Below are 19,628 nucleotides of genomic sequence, written 5' to 3' on the forward strand. Positions count from 1 at the left end.
TTAGTAGCCATCAATGTGTCATCATTAGAATACAATGTTTAAATCGTATATTATTCCATATGAACTGGGGTAAGAACAGGTGATAGTGATTTATAGCTACTTGTTGAACTTCTGCTCCATGTTTCTTTTGATGATATGAACTCTTTGCTTCTCGTCTGCAATAATTGTGGATATGCTTCGACTGTAGGTGAAGAAACCTCGCACTCAGCATTTTGTCTTTTTATGTATTCATGTAAATATGCGCGAGCTGCTATTCTTCCAGACTAAGAAAACACAAAACATTCAATGTCCCTGATATTTTATGTACACACACATGCATGTGCATGCAATGATAGAGATAGAAAACATTGGATAACACGGAATAGTTAGCATACAAGATTCTTTTCACGGTTGATGCCAAATTACTCAATATTATGGAGCATCAAAATTTTTATCTACTCACATTTGAAACGGTGTTGGGCGCGGAAGGATGCGAGTAATGACCAAAGTTTTCAAGTTGCAAAAAATTATTGCTATTCGTCAAGTCTGGCCATTTCGCACAGCACTGCATAAATATGCTTATTTTTTGCATAGTGCATGTGTTGTTGAAAGACAAAAAGGCATTTTGAATCTAAGTGTGGGTAGACACTTTGCCCTATCACCCCTCCCCTTCCCTCCACCTTCCTAAGATACAATCGACTGTACGAGATGAGATTTTTTCATTTTTACGATATAAAAGATCCAGGTGTTTATTTCTATACCTCAATAAGAAAAACTTTATCTTCATTTTCCAAATTAAAGTCATTTGCCTCCACATAGTCTGTATCAATTCCAATTGATCGATAAACGTCACGTTTCTAAGAACATTAACTTATTGCTGCAAAATACTTTTTGTAATTTGTAAATACAAGTTATTGTTGCAAAATACTTTTTGTAATTTGTAAATACTAGTCATTGTTGCAAAATACACGACTTGTGTATTGTTGTGTATGGTTGTAAGGCACTTGACCTGTATGTTGTTGTGTTGCTAATGACTTGTGTACTGCTGTAAGCTATTGTATTGCGATTGTGTGTTGTATTGTTGTTTACAAAATAACCACTACACAACTCGTGCCATGATTGGTCTATAGCAAAGTTTGCATTAGCCTGTACAAACCAATCTGAGCTCATTGAAATCAATGAAAGAGAATTCGCAAATCAATCATGAATACATATGTGGGAGAAAATTTTAATATTTGCTTTCAATTTATCTGTTTTGCACTGTTTTTTTTTCATAAAAGAAATGAAAGATGTTTTTCGTGTTTGCACTGGCTTATGAAAACCCATTGAACTAAAATACATGGAACGCTGCCTGAAGCAAATAATTGAAGCCAAATCTTACATCAGACACGCGAGATTTTACCCCAGACACGCGTGTGTAGTGTTTCGAGATTCTCTCGCGGAGTGAAAATTGATTACACACGCGTGTCTGAGATAAAATCAAGGCTTCAAAAAATCATTTGGGTTTTGTATTACAGGTAGCGTTCCATGTATTTTAGTTCAGTGTAAAAACGTCGAAGACATTTGTAAAAATTCCATCAAAAAGGTGCTAACTTCTATGCACTGATCAAGTCTTCAGTTTTCACAAACGTTTCCTTGATTTGGATAAGCTTGTGCATAGTCAAATTACGAGAAACATCAAAGTACCTCAACAAATACACGTTTGGCATTCACTTGTAACGCTGTCTAAAAAGAATTAATAAATTTACTCACTGGTGGACTTTGTAAAGCAAATAAATTTGTGTAACATTACGTACTTGCAAAGTCTGCAAAAAATCAGGCAAGTTTTTTATTTCTTTCCTGGTGTATCCGAGAAATCTTTTTTTTAAATTTACGCCTTTCTTCGCCACAAAGGCCATTAATTCCTGAAACGTGATCTATGAAATTTTTTTCAATCAGGTCAGTGGCGGATCAGACTACGTAAAAATAGATTACTGCAGCACATTTTTGGCGTATATTTACATTTCTAAACACCTTAGAAGCTAATCCATTGGTAAAATTATATTCTTTAGAAATAAAAACCATTAGTGTTTTTCTGAAGGTAATTTAAATTTAAAATTGAGGAGCTATAATTTATTTTGACGTACACTAGATCCGCTACTGAATTAGGTTGTTTTAATTTTCACTGAGTAATTTTTATTTCCAGTAGAAGATATTAAAAAGTATTTTCTCTTATGGTAAAGAAAAAAGTGTTTTCTCGTAACAAAATCATTAACGTATTAACCAATACGTTGTTAACCAATAGTTAATAAGTCATTAACCAATCAAATTACTCGTAACAAAATCATTAACGTATAATATTTTCACAATACCAGACTAACCTCTCCATCATTGTCGTTGTCTACTTCTGAGAATGCTTGCTTTGCGTCACAATCATCGCCAAACAATTGCATTAAATCATTTGGGTGAAGATTTACAGGTTTTTTGAAAACTGTGCTAAATTTTTGCAAGTTTATTAGGCTGTCTTCATTTAAATTGTTGATTTCCAACTCCTAAATTATAAGTCATATAGAAATCATTAAATGTAAGTTTTTTCAGATATCAGTTTAATATGTTTTGATCTATTGAACTACATAAAAAAGTATCTTTTTTATTATATAAACTTTATCAATTTTTCTAAGCAACGGCTAAATTCTAGCGATGTATTTATGTATGTTTAAAAGCACAAAAAAGACCACATTTCTTTTCAAAACGTCATGAAGTTTATAATAAAAAAAGTCTTATCTGTGATAAACAACAAATCGATATGGGGATAAAATATTCAAACAAATCAATGCATGGCGGCTGCGTGCATTTAGAAATTTTCAATCTTAATTGCTAGTTTACCAAAATGTGCTCATTTTAGATTAGCGAATGGCTTAAATAAAGCAGTAAATAGTTCTATACAGACCTACGTTTGAGAATTTGATTTGAACTTTGCACACAGTTCTAAAGTTATATTTTTTAAACATAAGAAGTCTTGTAAATTTACTCTACATATTCCACTCCATATTTATAGCCCAACTATACTATTGTTCCACTCCATATTTATAGGCAAACCAACTATATTTATAAATAAAAATGACGATACTTGTTCACAAAAGCATGTCACTTTGATGTTTCTAAGATCTAGGAGATTATACAATTTACAAATGTGTTACATTGATGTCGATTCTTGAGTGCGAGCAATAGCGTAACCCGACATGCAAGTCTTGTTACGCCACTGCAACTAAACCATACAAAATATGTCAATTACTTTGGACATTTAGTTAAACCCACCAACAATATAAAACAAAACAGATGATCCATTTAGTTTGAAGTTCACATATATAGCTACCAACTAGCTATGTAAACTTTATGGAATTGTTGTTTTATTATAAATCAATTTTACCTTCATAAATCTATCAACAATGTGAACCATATGTTCGTGTTCAAATTTTGTTTTTTGTTGTTTTCGCTTTAGTTTATATCGTTGTCTATAACCGGAAAAAATGTAGAACTGAAATTATTAAAATACACGAACGAGTCTTATAAGTTTTGATAGCTGTATAAAATTGATTAATATAATCGAGTAATCAACATTTCAAGATAAGTTCAACTAAAATTTTAAATTGATATTCAACTTATCAAATGAATACCTGCAAGAGCAAGCCTTTTATCGAAATAATGAAAACTATTGAGTATTTCAATGTAAAAATCAGTTGAGTTTTCAACTTCATTACACAAGTTGTTCACATACTTAGCAAGTTTTGTGTCTGGAGGAGATGGTGGTTTGTTACCAGGTCTGTCTGATAATGTTGTCTTCATCAATTCTGTTTCACTGTTGGAATACTAAAAATCATAATTATTCAATTATTTCAGTTATTTACCAATCATTTGCTGTCAAAGTATCATTGCTCACTAACAAGAATTATTCCCAGCGTTTTTTCATTCCAAGTTCCAAATCGTTCTGATTTTTCATAAAGTCTTTCAAAGTCGTGTATCGAAATTAAACGTTTGAAAAACGCATCCTGTGATTCCATTGACAACCACCAACCTTTAGTACACGCAAAATGTACATATAAATATAATCTTCTAATAATATTTTGAATAATTGTTCTTTGAATGGTTAGAGAAATATTTTGTACATGCTCATAATTTCTTACATACAATGAATGGCGTGAATTAGTTATTAATACTGAGCAAAAATATCAATCTTGTACCATCAAACACGTGAATTGGGTAGTTACACAGTAAACCACCATCAACATAGACATCTTCTTGACCATTGAACGTTTCTCGAACAACCTGATAAACACCTAAAACATGTACGAAAAATTATGGATATTACAAACTTTGCATAGTGAAAACTGAATTTACTTTCTATTTCATAAGAAAAAAGTGAAAGTATTGCTCACATTAAATGCTAATTTTCAAGTAAATGAAATGTCAAAGTGTATATCATCCAACTTTTTATAAGATTTACGAATTCGCACTTTAGAGTAATCAAGCCTTTCATCTCTTCTCAGTCATTACTCATAATTGGACTCATTTTAATTTACCTGGTAAGGCCATCGACATTTTCACAGCCTTTCGTAATGGGACGTTTGGGGTTGTTTTAGGATGAAAGTATTCTACCGACATATGATTTAAATTGGTAACTACAATACATATCTCTGTGCCAAACAGACGAAATACCTACAATACACATGCTAAATGTATATGTCATTATGATAAATGAATTCACAGGGCGATAAATTATGAAATTTTTTTAACCTCTTTAAAAGTGATATTGCTATCTCCAGTTCTTTCTTTTAACTGTTCACCAAACCAATGGTTTAATTTCTTGCCAGAATTCCAACCAAAACCTTTTCTTAGATTTGGTAGAAGACTACAGTATCCGCAGGAATGGTCTAAATATACCATAAACCATGTTAAATATACATAATTATGCAGACAGTTTATATGGTAGCTTTTGCCTGTTCAATTATCGCAAAGTAGTTTAAAATATTTGGTTCTCGTACATATAGTTGTTTGTTAAAAGTACACTGATGTATTGGAGTTAATCTACAATCGTATTTGAAGGAATTTTATGGGAATGTATGGAGATCTACCTGATAATACTTTGCCAACATCCTGACAAAGAAACTGCTGAAGTTCTTCCGGTGAAACGCGAATTGCTACTAAAGATGCGACCATAGCACCAACACTTGCTCCAGCAAATCGTTTTATGTTTTTTAATATTCCCACTTCTTCTAATACCTGATTGGCATTCATTATACATTACTGTACAAATATTTGTACACATTAAATTTATGTAAATTAAAATGTAACTGTTCTCAGTCATCCTATAGTGTAAGGCCTGGTTCACACGAATGAAATATGCATAAACACAAGCTAAGACAAAAGATTAAACAAAAAGAATAAAGGAAGCAACATAAACTTTTACGTAAACGCAAGCATATGAAAAGATTTAAGCATAAGCTAAAATAAGAGTGAAAGAAAAACAAAGGAAGATTTAAATAGATTTTTCTTAGTCTTTGTAAACTGATTTCTTAGTCTTTAGACCTCTAAAGAACTAGAAATAAAAATGTTGTCGTTCTTGCTAAAGATATACTTGTGAACCAGGCCAATAACCCCAGGCCTTATAAAATTTGGTAACCTTTTTTTGTGGTCTTCTACATGGAGGAACCTATGTACGATACTACAATTGTCTTTGAACATTACAGTATTTAGTATAGTATATGTGCTAATACAGACTATTGTGGAATGTGTTGAGTGCCACAATCGTGATGGTAATACTGGTGAATTCGCCACGGAGAAATTATGACGGCCATAACATTGTTAAAATTTAAAATTGTTGCCCATATAACAACTTCCATTCCAATGCTTCTTAAAGGCCTGGGTAATGAGTTGGTCGTTTTAAAATTTAGGTTCTTATTAAACAATTGATAGATTTGCTCATCGGAATATATTTTGTGAATAAAGCATTCGTTTCATGACAGTATTTAAGATTATATTACTGTGTCATTGTCTTTATGTTAATATGAAAAAGCCAAAATTGAACATACATTACAGTGATTTGAAGATGAACATCAGAACATAATATACCTGTAATGCGCCAACATAAGCAATACCTTTGCTTCCTCCTCCTTCAAATACAAGATTTTCAAAAGAAAACTCTTGTTTTCCAAGAAAAACATCCTCCATCGACCTACTGCCTTTAAGAAATGTGGATTCCATGTAAGGTGAGCCGGCCATAATCAGGCTTGTTGCAGATACAACAAAATGTCCAGGCGTGTAGTTTGAATTTCTTCTTTCGTTTAGATGTCCTGGTGTGAGTTGTAGCGAGGTTCTTTTTCTTATGTTATCAGTTGCAAAAGAATGCTTGTGATCTGAAGGCTCTGATGTTTTACTTGAAGCGACAGGACTAGAGGTAAAATGTTTCATTTTTTGCTCTTTTTTCTCTGTGTATGAATATTGAGAAATATTCACTTCAGCTGTAACTTTAATGATGTTCTTTGTATGACTTACTCTTCTCACATTTGCCATGTGTTTTTTTGATCTTATCTGAGCTTTTTTATCATTCCATGAATCTTTAGATTTCTGTCTCATTTTTGTCAACCTTAAAGCACAAAAGCCGCTTTATCTACGACGAATATCTGTGCATTTTACAAAATCTATATGTGGGATGATAAACATGATAGATAAAACATATGTATTCAACTGCTGAATCATGTTACTTTACAGTAGGATACTTAAGCTAAGACATAGAAAAAGATTTTTTACGGCAAATGGCTGTTCAATTTTGTGATAAAAATCTTTGTTATCCCCAGTACACCCCCTCCATGTTGTTATAAACGTATTTGTACAACAATGATTTCTACTGACAAAGTCAACTGCTTTGTCATAAAAACATTACGATACTGTGTTTTCTACGTGAAAAGTTTTGCAAATTTGGTTTATTTCTTTGAAAGATACTTTATATGATATTTTCGTGCGTAGAAAATTATCGGTTTATCATAGAGACTATGCAAATTTAGAATCCGTTTAAATATAGAGACTAATGCCAATGAATTATTTTTGCAAGATGTTACATTCTATGCCTAAACTTCAACTAAGAAATAGCTATTTTGTAAAACAGCATCGTTAAAAGTTTAAAAACATGAGTGTTACAGCATACAATAGTGCATACAATTGCTATATAATATTATCTCACCTAAATATGATCTTTTGCGTCGGTTTTGCGAATTTAAAAAATTGTTTACTAACCACAAGTTTTAATCTTTTACACAATATATTGGCGTATTTACTTTTCCACAATAAATATATATCGTTGAAACTACTCCATGATACCATTATCAAATCACCACTGGGAGAAAGAATGTCACAATGATGTTACTGAAATGTGTTTGTATGATTATGCAAATACGTTTGGTTCACAGCTAATACGATCAGTTCATAAAATTTTCCTATGAAAATATTTTCTTTTTATTCCTTTAAATATAATCATGTGGAATTTGTGTTGGGTTCTTCTTGTTCTAAATGAAAAAAATGAACGAAATAAATAATACATTTCAAAGCTTAGCAAATGCAGTGGGTGAATTTCACCGTTTTTTACAAAACCGTTATTGACATGATAAATGTGAGGTTGAGAATATTAGCTGACATTATGATCGTAACTTAGCAATTAATAAAGTTGCATTAGTACAATATTACTAATGATTGAGCATTTCTGAGGTATAACATCCACACAATAGCTAATGTATAATTAAATATTGCACTTCTTAAGTGAAGAAAAAAATTTTTCAAAAGAAATCGTAATATTTTATCAGCCATTGCTTAGTTTGTCATATTAAGTTTTTGATTCTTTCATCGCGTGTCAGAATTCATTGCATTAATTAGCCACTTAGTAAATCTAACTACCACACATTGTCTTTGTTGTCTTTTACTCATAATTTCATAAAGTTTGATGAAAAAATTAACTATGTAATAATTCATACTTTATTGCATTCCTTTCACTATAAAATTAAAAGTAGGGCAAACACTCTAAATTTGAGTTAATCATACAAGATGAAAGTTTCAAAACAAAAATGAAAACAAAAAATGTCTTCATACAACTTTTGGTATAATCTTCCAGTTTTCCACTATTTTACAGATAGCTAAACAAACTTTTATTTTTCTTTCTCAACCAGCAGTTGTCCTCTATAATGTCATGTCATGTAATATTTGGTCATTAATAGAATATTTATTACACGACGTTTAGCAACAATACACACTTTACTATTTAACGCAGGCTCAATAACATTTCACGCGTTCCGCAGTATTCATCAATAGAAATCTAAATAAATATTTAAGGTACAATATCAAAGTTTTAACATGAATTTTATATTTGGCATTATCTAAACAGTTTAATAGGGTAACGAGGCAAAAACGACTCTTTACTCATTGCATGTGCAAATTAATGTAACTAATTATTTTTATTACAAAAAATATTCCCAGACTTCCTGGCATAAGTACAAAAATGATGTCATATTAATTTCGCTGCTTAGCAACTACAAAACACACTTGTCATAAATTACGATCTCTTTTACTGACATTGTGCATAATCTTCACCACGCAAAACCTGGAGTAGAAATAATTTATCGGCTATAAGTAAAAGTGATCAACAAGTGTAGAATGGATACGTGCATGTCAGTAAAAGTTACTTTGTTGAAGTAGTTCAAAAAAGTGTGAACTACTCGCTAATTGTGTGATTATTATTGTGTCTCTTTAAACCAAATTTCAAGGTAAACGTTTGGCTAAAAAATATGCAGAGTTTTGGAGTTACAAATTCTTGTTAAGTGAGCAAATATGAAACACAACTCACATAAATCAAAGATGTATGTAGACTATTTATGGATGCCAAGGCGAGTCAAAATCAACATGACTGCAACATCAACAAACTCCATCATTGTCAGAATACTTGCACCAAGAAACAAACCCATTAAGCCACCAATTTCACCTAAAAAAAGATAAAAAAAATACATGCAAATCAATGTACGTTGCTCTTATTTTATCAAAAAAATATCCTGGAATAAAAAACGCATAGGATATGCAAAATATTTGAATTTATCTTTGAAGAGTGTTGTGAATGAAATACCATAAGATGTAAGGTGTTCTTATTTCTAAATGGATAATGAAAATGACAATTTACCCAGTAAACTTTGTAAGGTATATGCTGGAACTTGTCTGAGAACTTTGTAAATCAGATCTTCGTAAAAGACGTCTATTGCAACCATATTTGTCCTACAAATAGATCATACAAATACCTAAACATAGTGCTATTTATTACAATTTAGTACGTTTTATCTTTATATTTTGTGAACGTCTAGTTTCAACTTTAAAATAAATATCAAGGGCAATACATTTCAGACACAAAATATTACCATTTATGGTAGCATTCTGAATCTTATGAGAATTGAAATGAACAAATTGACGCAGGTGATTTTAGCATAAAATAGTTGACTATTTGTACACATGTTCTGTTTTGCAAATTTGTGTTGACTAAATCATATTACTAAGTAACTATGAAAGTGCTATATACCATTTACTGTTGATATTTTCATCAAATTTGATAAAAACAATAGTTTGAAAATAAATAAGAATTTAGCTGTAAATGTAGCTGTGAAAAAGCCGTGGATTTCTTGCATAAATGCCTGTTTATCATTTGTGAGGTGTATTGTTTTCAACAACAAAACATCAAATTAAAAGTTTCTATTCCATGTTAGCTAACTTTGTAACTTTTAGTCATCGAGAAATCATGATTTGTGAAAGCTTTATCTTTAAGTGTTTGATTTTAGATTATCTTCATGACAATCATATTTTCTGTGTTGTTGCTTTAAAAGGAGCACTGGCTTTTTGTTTGTAATATTTTAAATCACGTGGCTCCAGTTTTAAGATCATTACTTTATACAAAACCTTTAAAGGTACAATATAATTGTTAAAAACACATTAGAACTACATGTTAATGTATATAAGAACTTGTGAAATAGACACATAATATACCTATCAATCGATTTGTATTCTTGTTTGACGTTTATTTCGTTTGGCTCCCTTAAACAAAATTAAAATTTTCGCAAAAAATGTAAAAGAAATTCACCATCAAAAGTTTTGTTATTGTTGACAATTTTAAACAGACCTAGGATGGATCATTCATGCCTAAAATTGAAAGCTTGCAATATATTTTGCTCTTCTGTGTTCAAAAATAAACTAATGCATGAGGAGTTTGAAGTTCTCAAGATGAATGGTGAAAAGTAGCTACCAAGCACTTTCTTTTCATATTGTGCTATTTCATTTTGTGCTATTTTTCCCCCTTTGTTAAAATTGGGGAAAATATCATAAGGTGCAAAATCAGAGATCAAGTGTAGAAGATTTATCAAATCTCTTTGCTCCGTGTCGTTCATTTTGGAACTATCAGAGGAAGAAGGCAAAAAAATTGAAATCCTTTTTACAGTTGGAATTATTGCAGAGTTTTGGATACAGACATTGGTGGTAAGAACACCGTAGGATACTGAAACAAACGATTAAAGTATATTATGACCGAAAAAATAATGATAGAAGTGAAGCGTGAAAAATTTGTGAGTGGAAGATTCAGTAAGAAGTAAATGGATGAAAGTGATTTCGGTGTGCAGCCGAAGTACCAGCTTTATTGTCGCAATTAAAATGGAGTTTTCTTGTTTATACATTAACTTATTAATAAAGTAGATAATTATGATACAGATAACATGGGTTTATTATTGAATATACTTAGTACGGGTGAATTTTAAAATAAATGATGGTTGTAAGGGAAGATTTTAAAACAAATTATGGTTGTAAACGATGTGTAATCAAAAAAAATCAAAAAAACGTTGGAAACACTGTTTGCATGCATTCTTGAAGTTCATGGTTTTGAAGGAGTCTTCATTAATTAATAATAAAGAAATGGATGTTCTTGACAAGATAAAAACAAAACGAACGGATAGAACCCGTTGATTCAAAATTAAAAAATATATTTTGTCATTGCCTTTATGCTTCGAAAACAATTTTTTTGTTTCATTCTACGTTTAGAAAATATGTGGCCCAGCGTAGCCGCATATTTATAATGCAATTGCCTCTCCTAAACTATGTAGCTAATTGAGTTTTAAAATTTGTTCTTATAAGGCTTGGAAAACCTAGAGTAAAGTAGCGAACTTATAGATTTTCTTTGTAAAATTTTTGCCACTAAACGTAATTTTATCAAAAATTAAAATTAAAAAATCACACCAAACTTCTATACAAAAGCACCTCTGTACGATGTTTCCCGGTAAATATCTCGTGCGTTTGTTTAATATTAATTAATAGGAACTTAGCAAGTCATGATTCGTATAAATTATATATTAAAGAGAGGTATTTGTGCCTTTAGCTGAGTAGATCATCAGAAAAATAATTATCAAATAAAAAAATAGTGCTAAGATCTTATATGAAAGATGCTTGACAATTGGCTTGATTCACCATTTGACCTTTGACATGCTACTTTATTCATAGTTTTGTGGGTGCTTCAGCACATGTGATTGCGACCTTGTGAAAAGTTTTTTATATGATACAATGAACTCTGAATGAATGATTGGAAAACTGTTTTAAAATGAAATGGAGAAGTTGAATAAAGTGAAAACAATAGTTATTCAAAAGAGTCTCCTTTGTCAATGTCACTGAAAAGAGATAGCATCGGGCTTCTAAAGCTCATTGCTCACGTCTGCTGTTTGTGGAGATCGAAACCATTATTTTTAAGTAAGCACTTAATCTCTAAACGTAAGGTGCGAAGCTGTGGTTTTGTAGGATTACGGAATTACCATTCTTTGGCTTTTTTTTGAAAAAAAAAACAAGTACTGAAAAACATGATAAAAGATTATTATTATGTAATACTGTTCTTATATCAAAAATATAGTATCAAAAACAGGTTAGTCAGTTTTGACTTGCAATTAATCAGAATATTTTGTTAATGTTTATGATATTTTTGATTGACCGGATGAATGGATAATCATTTGTTAAGAATATTATTGAAGAAATTTTGCTGTCTCGATTTTGTTTGGGTAGCGCCAACTGCACTTAACATTTTTGATTTTACAGTGGAGTTGGCGAGTTTACAATTGTTCATATCAGACTACGTTATGAAAAACAATATTTAGGAATTATTATTTGCATTATTATTTTATAAAAGAAATAAAAATATAAATCTGCTTCACAAAATTTTTTACTGTTTCAAGTATTGCCCCTTGATGATAAATATTGCAATTTCAATTTGTATAGCACTGTTTAAACGTTGTCATTTTATAAGTGCCTAATTGACAGTAACAATACCTGAAGTTTTGAGATGTTGTGTTTTCAGTAGCTGCATAAAGTGTTGCTGATGCATTACTGGGGAAGGAACCATAAGAAAGATACACGTTATATTTCATTGAGTCACATGATTCAGGGCATTCACATTTGGAACTATTTGATGAACTGGAATACTTCTCTATAAATTTGAATGAATAAATAAGTCAGATCACATTTGATTTATTTCAAACTTGTGAAATGGGTGAAACAGCTTGTATAAAGACAGTTTTCACGCAATTTTGGTCACAACCGAATACTTAGAATATAGCGCTCTCTCCACCTTACGCTTCTTTCTTCCTCTCCAGCTTAAGCCTCCCTTTCTACTCCAATATCACTTGACTCAATATCACTTGACTACCATTATCCTCCCTCTCCCTCCATCCACCATTCTCTCGTCACCACCCTCCACTATATTGCTACAGAAATTTTTGAAAACAATCGCGAGAAGAATTTGTATTTGTCAAAGACTCCAAGACTTTATCATTTACATATTACAGTTAGATTGTATCATTTGTGTACTAACCTTCCAAGGGATATACACAGTTCAAATACTGTTTAACGTTACATGGTTTGTACTTTATATCTATAAAATGATGTCAAAGTATTTGTTGAGAATCCAAAAAACATGGGTTTAAAAGTCCTGAAACCAGGGAGGTATATTTCGGATAGTAATTCCTTCTGTCAACTCCATAAAATACATTCAGCATGTTCATGGCTATATTCATATTTCATTCATTTCAAAATATTTGGTTTATTGTTTAATAAGACATACTGTAATGTAAATTTTACGCGCATGCATAAATTTATCAATATATAGTATACAGTTACCTCTCATATAAAATGTTTGACACTTGCATGATTTTGCAATGTAGTTCTGTTTACAAACTTCATAACAAGCAGCAATAGTATATTTTTTCACTCCTGGAAGTTTCTTATCTTCGCACATTGTTTTATAAGGAGACTTTAACGAAATTGTCTAAAAATAATAATTCAAGATTTTCTGTTATAACGTTTCTATTATTAGATGCCATAAAGGTACTGAGTATTTCCCATGTTTGCCAAGTCAAGAATCAATGTTCGTCTTAATCACTAACATAATGTACACTTTATAAAACAATTATACATCAATTGTCTAAAAATAATAATTCAAGATTTTCTGTTATAACGTTTCTATTATTAGATGCCATAAAGGTACTGAGTATTTCCCATGTTTGCCAAGTCAAGAATCAATGCTCGTCTTAATCACTAACATAATGTCCACTTTATAAAACAATTATACATCAAATTCAGTTTTTATATAACAATACTTACAGAAAGTACCGTTTATCCTATTCAATAAACATTTGTAAGCCACTTATGTAAAATATCACTGTAGAAAATTATGAAGATTATTGGAAAACAGTCAAAGATAAAGTTGTACATTCCTGGTATTCGTACAATAGAAAATATACTTAAAGGAAATCGTGTTTGATCAAAAGCTCATCATTAAGTCACATATTCATATAATTTACTAACTTTTTACTCAGTATTTAACGACAATTAAATAAGTAGTTTTAAAGGACATAGCAAGCCATTTATAAACAACAGCAGCAGCATTATTGGCTGCTCAGCTTGTCTACTCACCCTTTGTCGTGTAATACTTGCATAAACATGAGATCCTGGCATTACTGCAAAACCTAATCCTGAAACCAGAGGAAGTTCATCTGGATCATGTATTCTAATTTTTAATCCAGCTGAAAACTCGAGAAATCCAATGTATTCTGATTGTTCTACTGATATCCTGAGATGTAGTCCAGAATGTTTGCCTGGAGCAGTTACTTTACTGTTGTTGCTTTTATCTGTAAAAATTCATTAATATTGTGAGTTTGAAGAACTATATTAAGATACACAATGATTGTATTTCATCGTTAATATTTGACATCAAAGCAAAAATTTCGATTTGGGTTTATAGTATGGTAATTTTTGAATTTCTAAAACAAAACTATCTGGTGTTTCATAAAAAACATTTTCAAACTAAAATACCTGGAGTAAACGTGTGACAAAGACCCATGTCTGTTAATGTTGGTTTAAAATATGTTTTATCGCATATTTCTCCTTTCCATGTGCAATAATAAAGCATTCCCTTCTTAGTTGTATTGTCATAGTCCATTTGATGGCTTACATTATAAATGAATGCTGTCATATTCAAATCATTGATTTTGGGGTATTTTGTCCAATCGACACTGTTGTTTTCATTTTCATAAAGAGGGTATTTTTTTTCAATTACTTTGAAAAAGTCTGTGTCTTTAATAAAACTTTTTCTGTACTTGTTGAAGTTACAAAATGTTATGACTGGAAATTTTACTTCTTCTTCAGTTACCAATTCAATGGAACTGGTCACATCAAATTCCAAATATTTCTGAGCAATTGTTGAAGTTTGCCATATGAATAAAGAAAACATAAAACCGTGCAGAATAAGCCAAATAAAGCGTTGTAATCCTGGACGTTTTTGAAACACGTAATGAAGACCATGTAAGGTTGAATTTCCTACAAAATCCTCCCAAAGATATCTGCCAAGATGCTTTCTCTTTTCTTTAACACTCAACTTGGAATATCCTCCATTTAGTTCCTTCAGTTCATCAGAGTGCATGATTTCTATGGGAGAGAAAGATGATTTCATAAAGAAATTGATTATACCATCATCAAGATTTATAGACGCTCCTCAGATTACGGCATTCAACAAAGCATAATAGCAAACGTAGAACTAATCAATATCTTGTTGAGTCAAATTAGCCAAATCATGCCCTGTTAGAAATTCATCTTGCCCGCTGTACAAATTTATATAATATTTATTCGTGGAAGTTTTGTCTGAAATAATAAAGAAATTCGATTCTTTTTTACTAACTTAAGTTGCTCGGTCTTTGCGAAGAAGTATTGCTTTTGCTTTTTAGTTACACAACGAATGACATAATACCCGAACTATGGCATCGATTATTGTAGTTTTGACATAATACATCTTCTTTCTTAGTTTCCTCAACCGAAAATACCCTAACATTTATTAGCTATGTATCTTTTGAGATGTCAAGAAACGTTTTTCATCTTTCAAACAAGAGTCAACCTTACTTTGAGCTTAAAATCGAAAGCCATAAAGATCAGCAAAGATTTGTGATCGGCAAAGATTTATAACTAGTAGATTTAGTTTGTGAGATTATTGTTCGTTAATCCTTGAATGTATGGGTGTGTTCTATAGTGTAGCTATATGTAAGACAGGTTTTTGTTGAGCCTACAGTTAAGATAGTTCGAAATTCTCAAAAAATTGTATAAACTCAAACAAAACTTTGGCTATTTTGAACGTTTTGGTGCCTATAAAACTGAATTGCATTCATATTGCATCATAATTGGAACATCTTAAACTTTAGTTTGATGACATCGCGTATCATTTGAATAGTTCTCTATTACGTATATGGTAAACACGAAGAAAAAAGCTTAGTACTAAAATACATAAAGTTATCATTCAAGCACAGAAAACAAAAATTTTAGTGAAGTATTACTATATGTTATTTACCGGCTGAGAGGTCCCGATAGGAAATGACTTTTCCGCGGTCTCAAAAAGAGCCTGAGGCCGAGGGACGTTTTTGAGACCAAGGGGAAATATTTTTCCATCCGGACCGACCTAAACAATTGCCTCTCCTAAACCATGTAGCTAATTGAGAGTGGGAAAAAATAACATATCGTTATCCTGCTACAACAGATCATAGAGCATTTCAAGAAACGCTATGTATGAATCAGAAATGTCTTATTTCATACTAAGATCAAAAGGCTCATTGTTTGGTTATTTCCTTAGTCTTCTGTTGTAATAAAAATGTAAGGCTTTAATTTCGAATACTCGTCAATAGATATCAGGTGTTTTTTAAATTGACGCCATGTCATATGTTAAGTGCGTAAGTTTCAAAAGCTAACGAATCAATCGCAATTAAACATGCAGCAAAATTAGTTTTTACCACACAATTAGACACATTTAGTGTGAGGTATACAGGAATTTACAATACGTGACTATGCATAAAGCAAAACTATTGTATTTTGAAATGCTTATGTTGCATTTCACTTATATTTGTGCTTGAATAACCTTTGGTTACTTAAAGTTAATATAATCTAACTTTATTAAAAATAATTTACGATAACATGAGAATTTCATGGACAGTAAAATATTAAACAGGCGACTCACTTTTTTGTAGCATGTCGATGGAGCTCAACAAATATGATTATTTGGACGCATCTTAACTTCTAGCTTTTTATGATTTAGCATGCTTGCATACTGCATGACAGGTAGTATAAAAAAACTGGTGACATGATTCGTTTTAATGTGTCTACGACAGCAGGTATTTGTAATCGTAAATGAAGCTTTATATACGTGTTTCACTCAGTCAAGCCAAGACACGCAATCGTAAGCATAGTTTGTGAACTCCATCTGTGCACTCCTATGTACGTATAGATGCTAAATTTATTCCAATTTGGATGAATAACATTAAGAAACCTAATTCAATTGGAATCAAAATATGCTATAGGTACAAAATAAAAGCTATCCTTTGCAGACCTCAACAAAGGTCCTATTGGAATAAATTTACTTTGTCGTTTGATTATTTCTTATGTTATTGTGAAAAGCAATAATTTTTTAATATTTGAGGTCAGTAATATTAATTATTTCACAGTATGCTCATTAAACACAAATGAAGTATTCATTTGTGTGAGGACAAAAAACGAGCTTCCAGCTTCATGTCAATGTAATTCCTTTATAGAAATATGAGTAGATATCATATGGATAAAAACATTTCTTTTACCTTGCAAGGTTTTTCTTCGTTCAGTTCTTTATTTACTGTTACTAACAGAACTAAATATACATTCGTGAGAATTTCCCCAGTTTAAGATCAACAATGTTTCAAATATAATGCTCAATATGACCATAAACCACTTTTTCCGCCTGACTATCAGTATATTTCTATTACTTTAATAATGTTAACAACATCTGATTTTTTTATGTTGTTTTTATATCATTTGTGTTTATATTCATCCGGTTATAATGTACGTCACAGTTTGACATTTTGTTTCTATTGTTGCTGTCGTTTCAAGTATCAAGGTAGACGTTAATTTAATCTCTATGAATAAATAGTTAATGTGAGGTTTTTTTTATCACGCAAATTTATATCTTTTCACCTTAACATCTGTTTCTCATGTAGCCCCAAATATAATTTTTATTTAATCTTGCTATGTAATAAAGTTACAATTACTGTTATTGTCACTAATTTGTAATTACTTTATTCTTTCACAAACAAAAGGCTCAACAATTTTAAAGCGGAGCAAATCTTCAATAGATAAAAGTCTTCTGGTCTTTTCTGCCATAGATAAAATAATTAGATAATTTCGAACTTGGGCACGAGATTTTTATCTAACCAGCATTGAATTTGTATCAATATAGAAATTATATAATATAATAAATCATTATAAGTTTAGTTTCTTTGACAGAAATAATCCTATAAGTTATATTTGAGGTAAAATTTACATTTTTGATCACGTAGGTCATGCAATGGTAGAAAAGAAATATTAAGCCATGTATGTATAGAAATCCCGCACAATGTTTAATCAGTGAATTAAAACAGTTATTGTTTACATAAGCACTGCAAAAGCTACAAATTTTTTATTGCATACATATTAAAATAACAGACAAAAAATGCATTGAACGATGTTAATTAATTTATACTTTTAAAGGCTTTTAACACTCAGTGACTTTTACAACTTGTTGAGATGTTTAGGTTGTTTCTGGCATTTTGAGTAGTTTCGTGTTTTTCAATGCACTGATATAATATGTTAGAAAGTAATAATCTAAGCTTTTTGAACGTTCAGTATTTTTAAGAGACCATGAAATGATGCTTCTTCTGCTTCTGTAAATTGATACGACTTTGATGTAGCTGACAGCCTGACACTAATAAGATTGTGCACTTCGGCGCATCAACATAAAGCCTGACAGACAGCGCAATGCAAAAAGATATTATTGTTTTCTTGATAGTCGACCTTTAAAAGTTCAATTTGCATTATTCCTGTTTTTATTTGAATGAAGTGTTATGTCGCTCGATTAAAGCATGAAGACGTTTAATTTTATTATTCAACAGTAAGCGATGTTGGAAATCTAATACTTTCGAAAAGAGTTTCTTAATGTCATATTTAAACAAATAAAATCTATCAGACGTGCTGTGGTTTGCTCATGATCTTAGTTATCGCGAGTATTTTTAATAGATTCGATAACTTTTTAAAAATAATACCGTCTAAATGAGTTTGAAATGGAAAACCTTACCTTAAGTGACATTATAGATTCATTATCATTCACTTGAAATTTCTCAGACACTCATGTATGTACACGTCTCTCTACCACAATGCATCATAAATATAGTTAACCGGTTTTGAAAGTTAAACGCTTATTAAAAAATTAATGTCAAAACCAATTAGTCACAATTATTTGCAAAAATCGAGACAAACAATAAAACAGCATGATGTAGCTACAAACCACGTAATATACGTTTTGATTTCTTTCATTTTATATCTTGTTTTACTGTCTTCAAGAACTACTATAATTTTGTGTTGTACACTCAAATTTCTGTGAAAATTGAATGTATTGCATACAACTCAGCAAGTCAACTTTGTATATTGTCCTAGCTACACCTTCATGAATTTTACATTTTCTGGTATTTAGCAAATTTATCAATAATTAAGTAAACTTTTCCTTATATTATAAAGCATACGTTCGATTTATACTGCTGATTATCTTTTTTTGACTTATTTTTGCTCTATATTTAACAGAAACGATATGTTTTTTATTGTTTGAATTTTTCTGTAGATATTAATGGGTTTTACATAGTAAAATGTGTTGCAATTAATAAATAGTAATTATATATAGACAGTCACGCAATAACTTGTGGGCTACTAACACATAACAAGAACACCTTACTAATAATTATTGCTTTCCTCAGAAGAGCATTTTCTAAATTGCTTCCAAACAAATCGTGTTTATAAACGAACGGGCATAGCCACTTGTGTTTTACCTACATTGGACAATTAAATTTATGATACTGAGCTACATACTGTTATAACGAGCTATATTTTTTTAAAAAGAACTGAATAAACACCAAAAAGGACAATTTAATCGTAAAATGGAATGTTTGCATGTTATTTACATAACACACACATTTTATTTGTTTTCTATGGTAACAAATGAGAAACTATGAAACATGAAAAACAAAGTGATTCAG

The 19,628-nt window shown here is 30.9% G+C and overlaps 2 protein-coding genes across 7 annotated transcripts; both read right to left on the reverse strand.

Annotated features, from left to right (window-relative positions):
- Nucleotides 1–30: 30 nt before the first annotated feature.
- Nucleotides 31–7,214, reverse strand: LOC124440335. 2 transcript variants are annotated; one of them, XM_046990708.1, is made up of 14 exons: nt 7,196–7,214; nt 6,088–6,601; nt 5,091–5,238; nt 4,753–4,889; nt 4,539–4,674; nt 4,200–4,295; nt 3,903–4,033; nt 3,737–3,828; nt 3,389–3,473; nt 2,340–2,510; nt 1,776–1,895; nt 1,666–1,704; nt 741–836; nt 31–263 (listed from the first exon to the last, which is right to left on the reverse strand). In XM_046990708.1, the coding sequence occupies exons 2-14, from the start codon at nt 6,589–6,591 to the stop codon at nt 51–53; spliced, it is 1,968 nt and encodes a 655-aa protein (XP_046846664.1). In that variant the 5' UTR covers nt 6,592–6,601; nt 7,196–7,214; the 3' UTR covers nt 31–50. The 2 variants fall into 2 exon arrangements, with proteins under 2 accessions (XP_046846664.1, XP_046846665.1); XM_046990709.1 differs by lacking the exon at nt 7,196–7,214 and having other exon boundaries at nt 1,776–1,883; nt 6,088–6,591.
- A 40-nt stretch (nt 7,215–7,254) lies between these two features.
- On the reverse strand, nt 7,255–18,764 carry LOC124440338 (acid-sensing ion channel 1-like). Of its 5 annotated transcripts, none has more exons than XM_046990713.1 (10): nt 18,677–18,764; nt 14,374–14,985; nt 13,975–14,189; nt 13,180–13,327; nt 12,875–12,934; nt 12,334–12,490; nt 10,024–10,071; nt 9,173–9,264; nt 8,846–8,980; nt 7,255–7,517 (listed from the first exon to the last, which is right to left on the reverse strand). In XM_046990713.1, the coding sequence occupies exons 2-9, from the start codon at nt 14,978–14,980 to the stop codon at nt 8,868–8,870; spliced, it is 1,440 nt and encodes a 479-aa protein (XP_046846669.1). In that variant the 5' UTR covers nt 14,981–14,985; nt 18,677–18,764; the 3' UTR covers nt 7,255–7,517; nt 8,846–8,867. The 5 variants fall into 5 exon arrangements, with proteins under 5 accessions (XP_046846669.1, XP_046846671.1, XP_046846673.1 ...); XM_046990715.1 differs by lacking the exon at nt 18,677–18,764 and adding an exon at nt 17,169–17,417; XM_046990714.1 differs by lacking the exon at nt 7,255–7,517 and adding an exon at nt 7,909–8,317.
- Nucleotides 18,765–19,628: the final 864 nt, after the last annotated feature.

The sequence above is a fragment of the Xenia sp. Carnegie-2017 genome, unplaced genomic scaffold (assembly GCF_021976095.1).
Source record: "Xenia sp. Carnegie-2017 unplaced genomic scaffold, XeniaSp_v1 HiC_scaffold_2, whole genome shotgun sequence".
Taxonomy (NCBI): Eukaryota; Metazoa; Cnidaria; class Anthozoa; order Malacalcyonacea; family Xeniidae; genus Xenia; species Xenia sp. Carnegie-2017.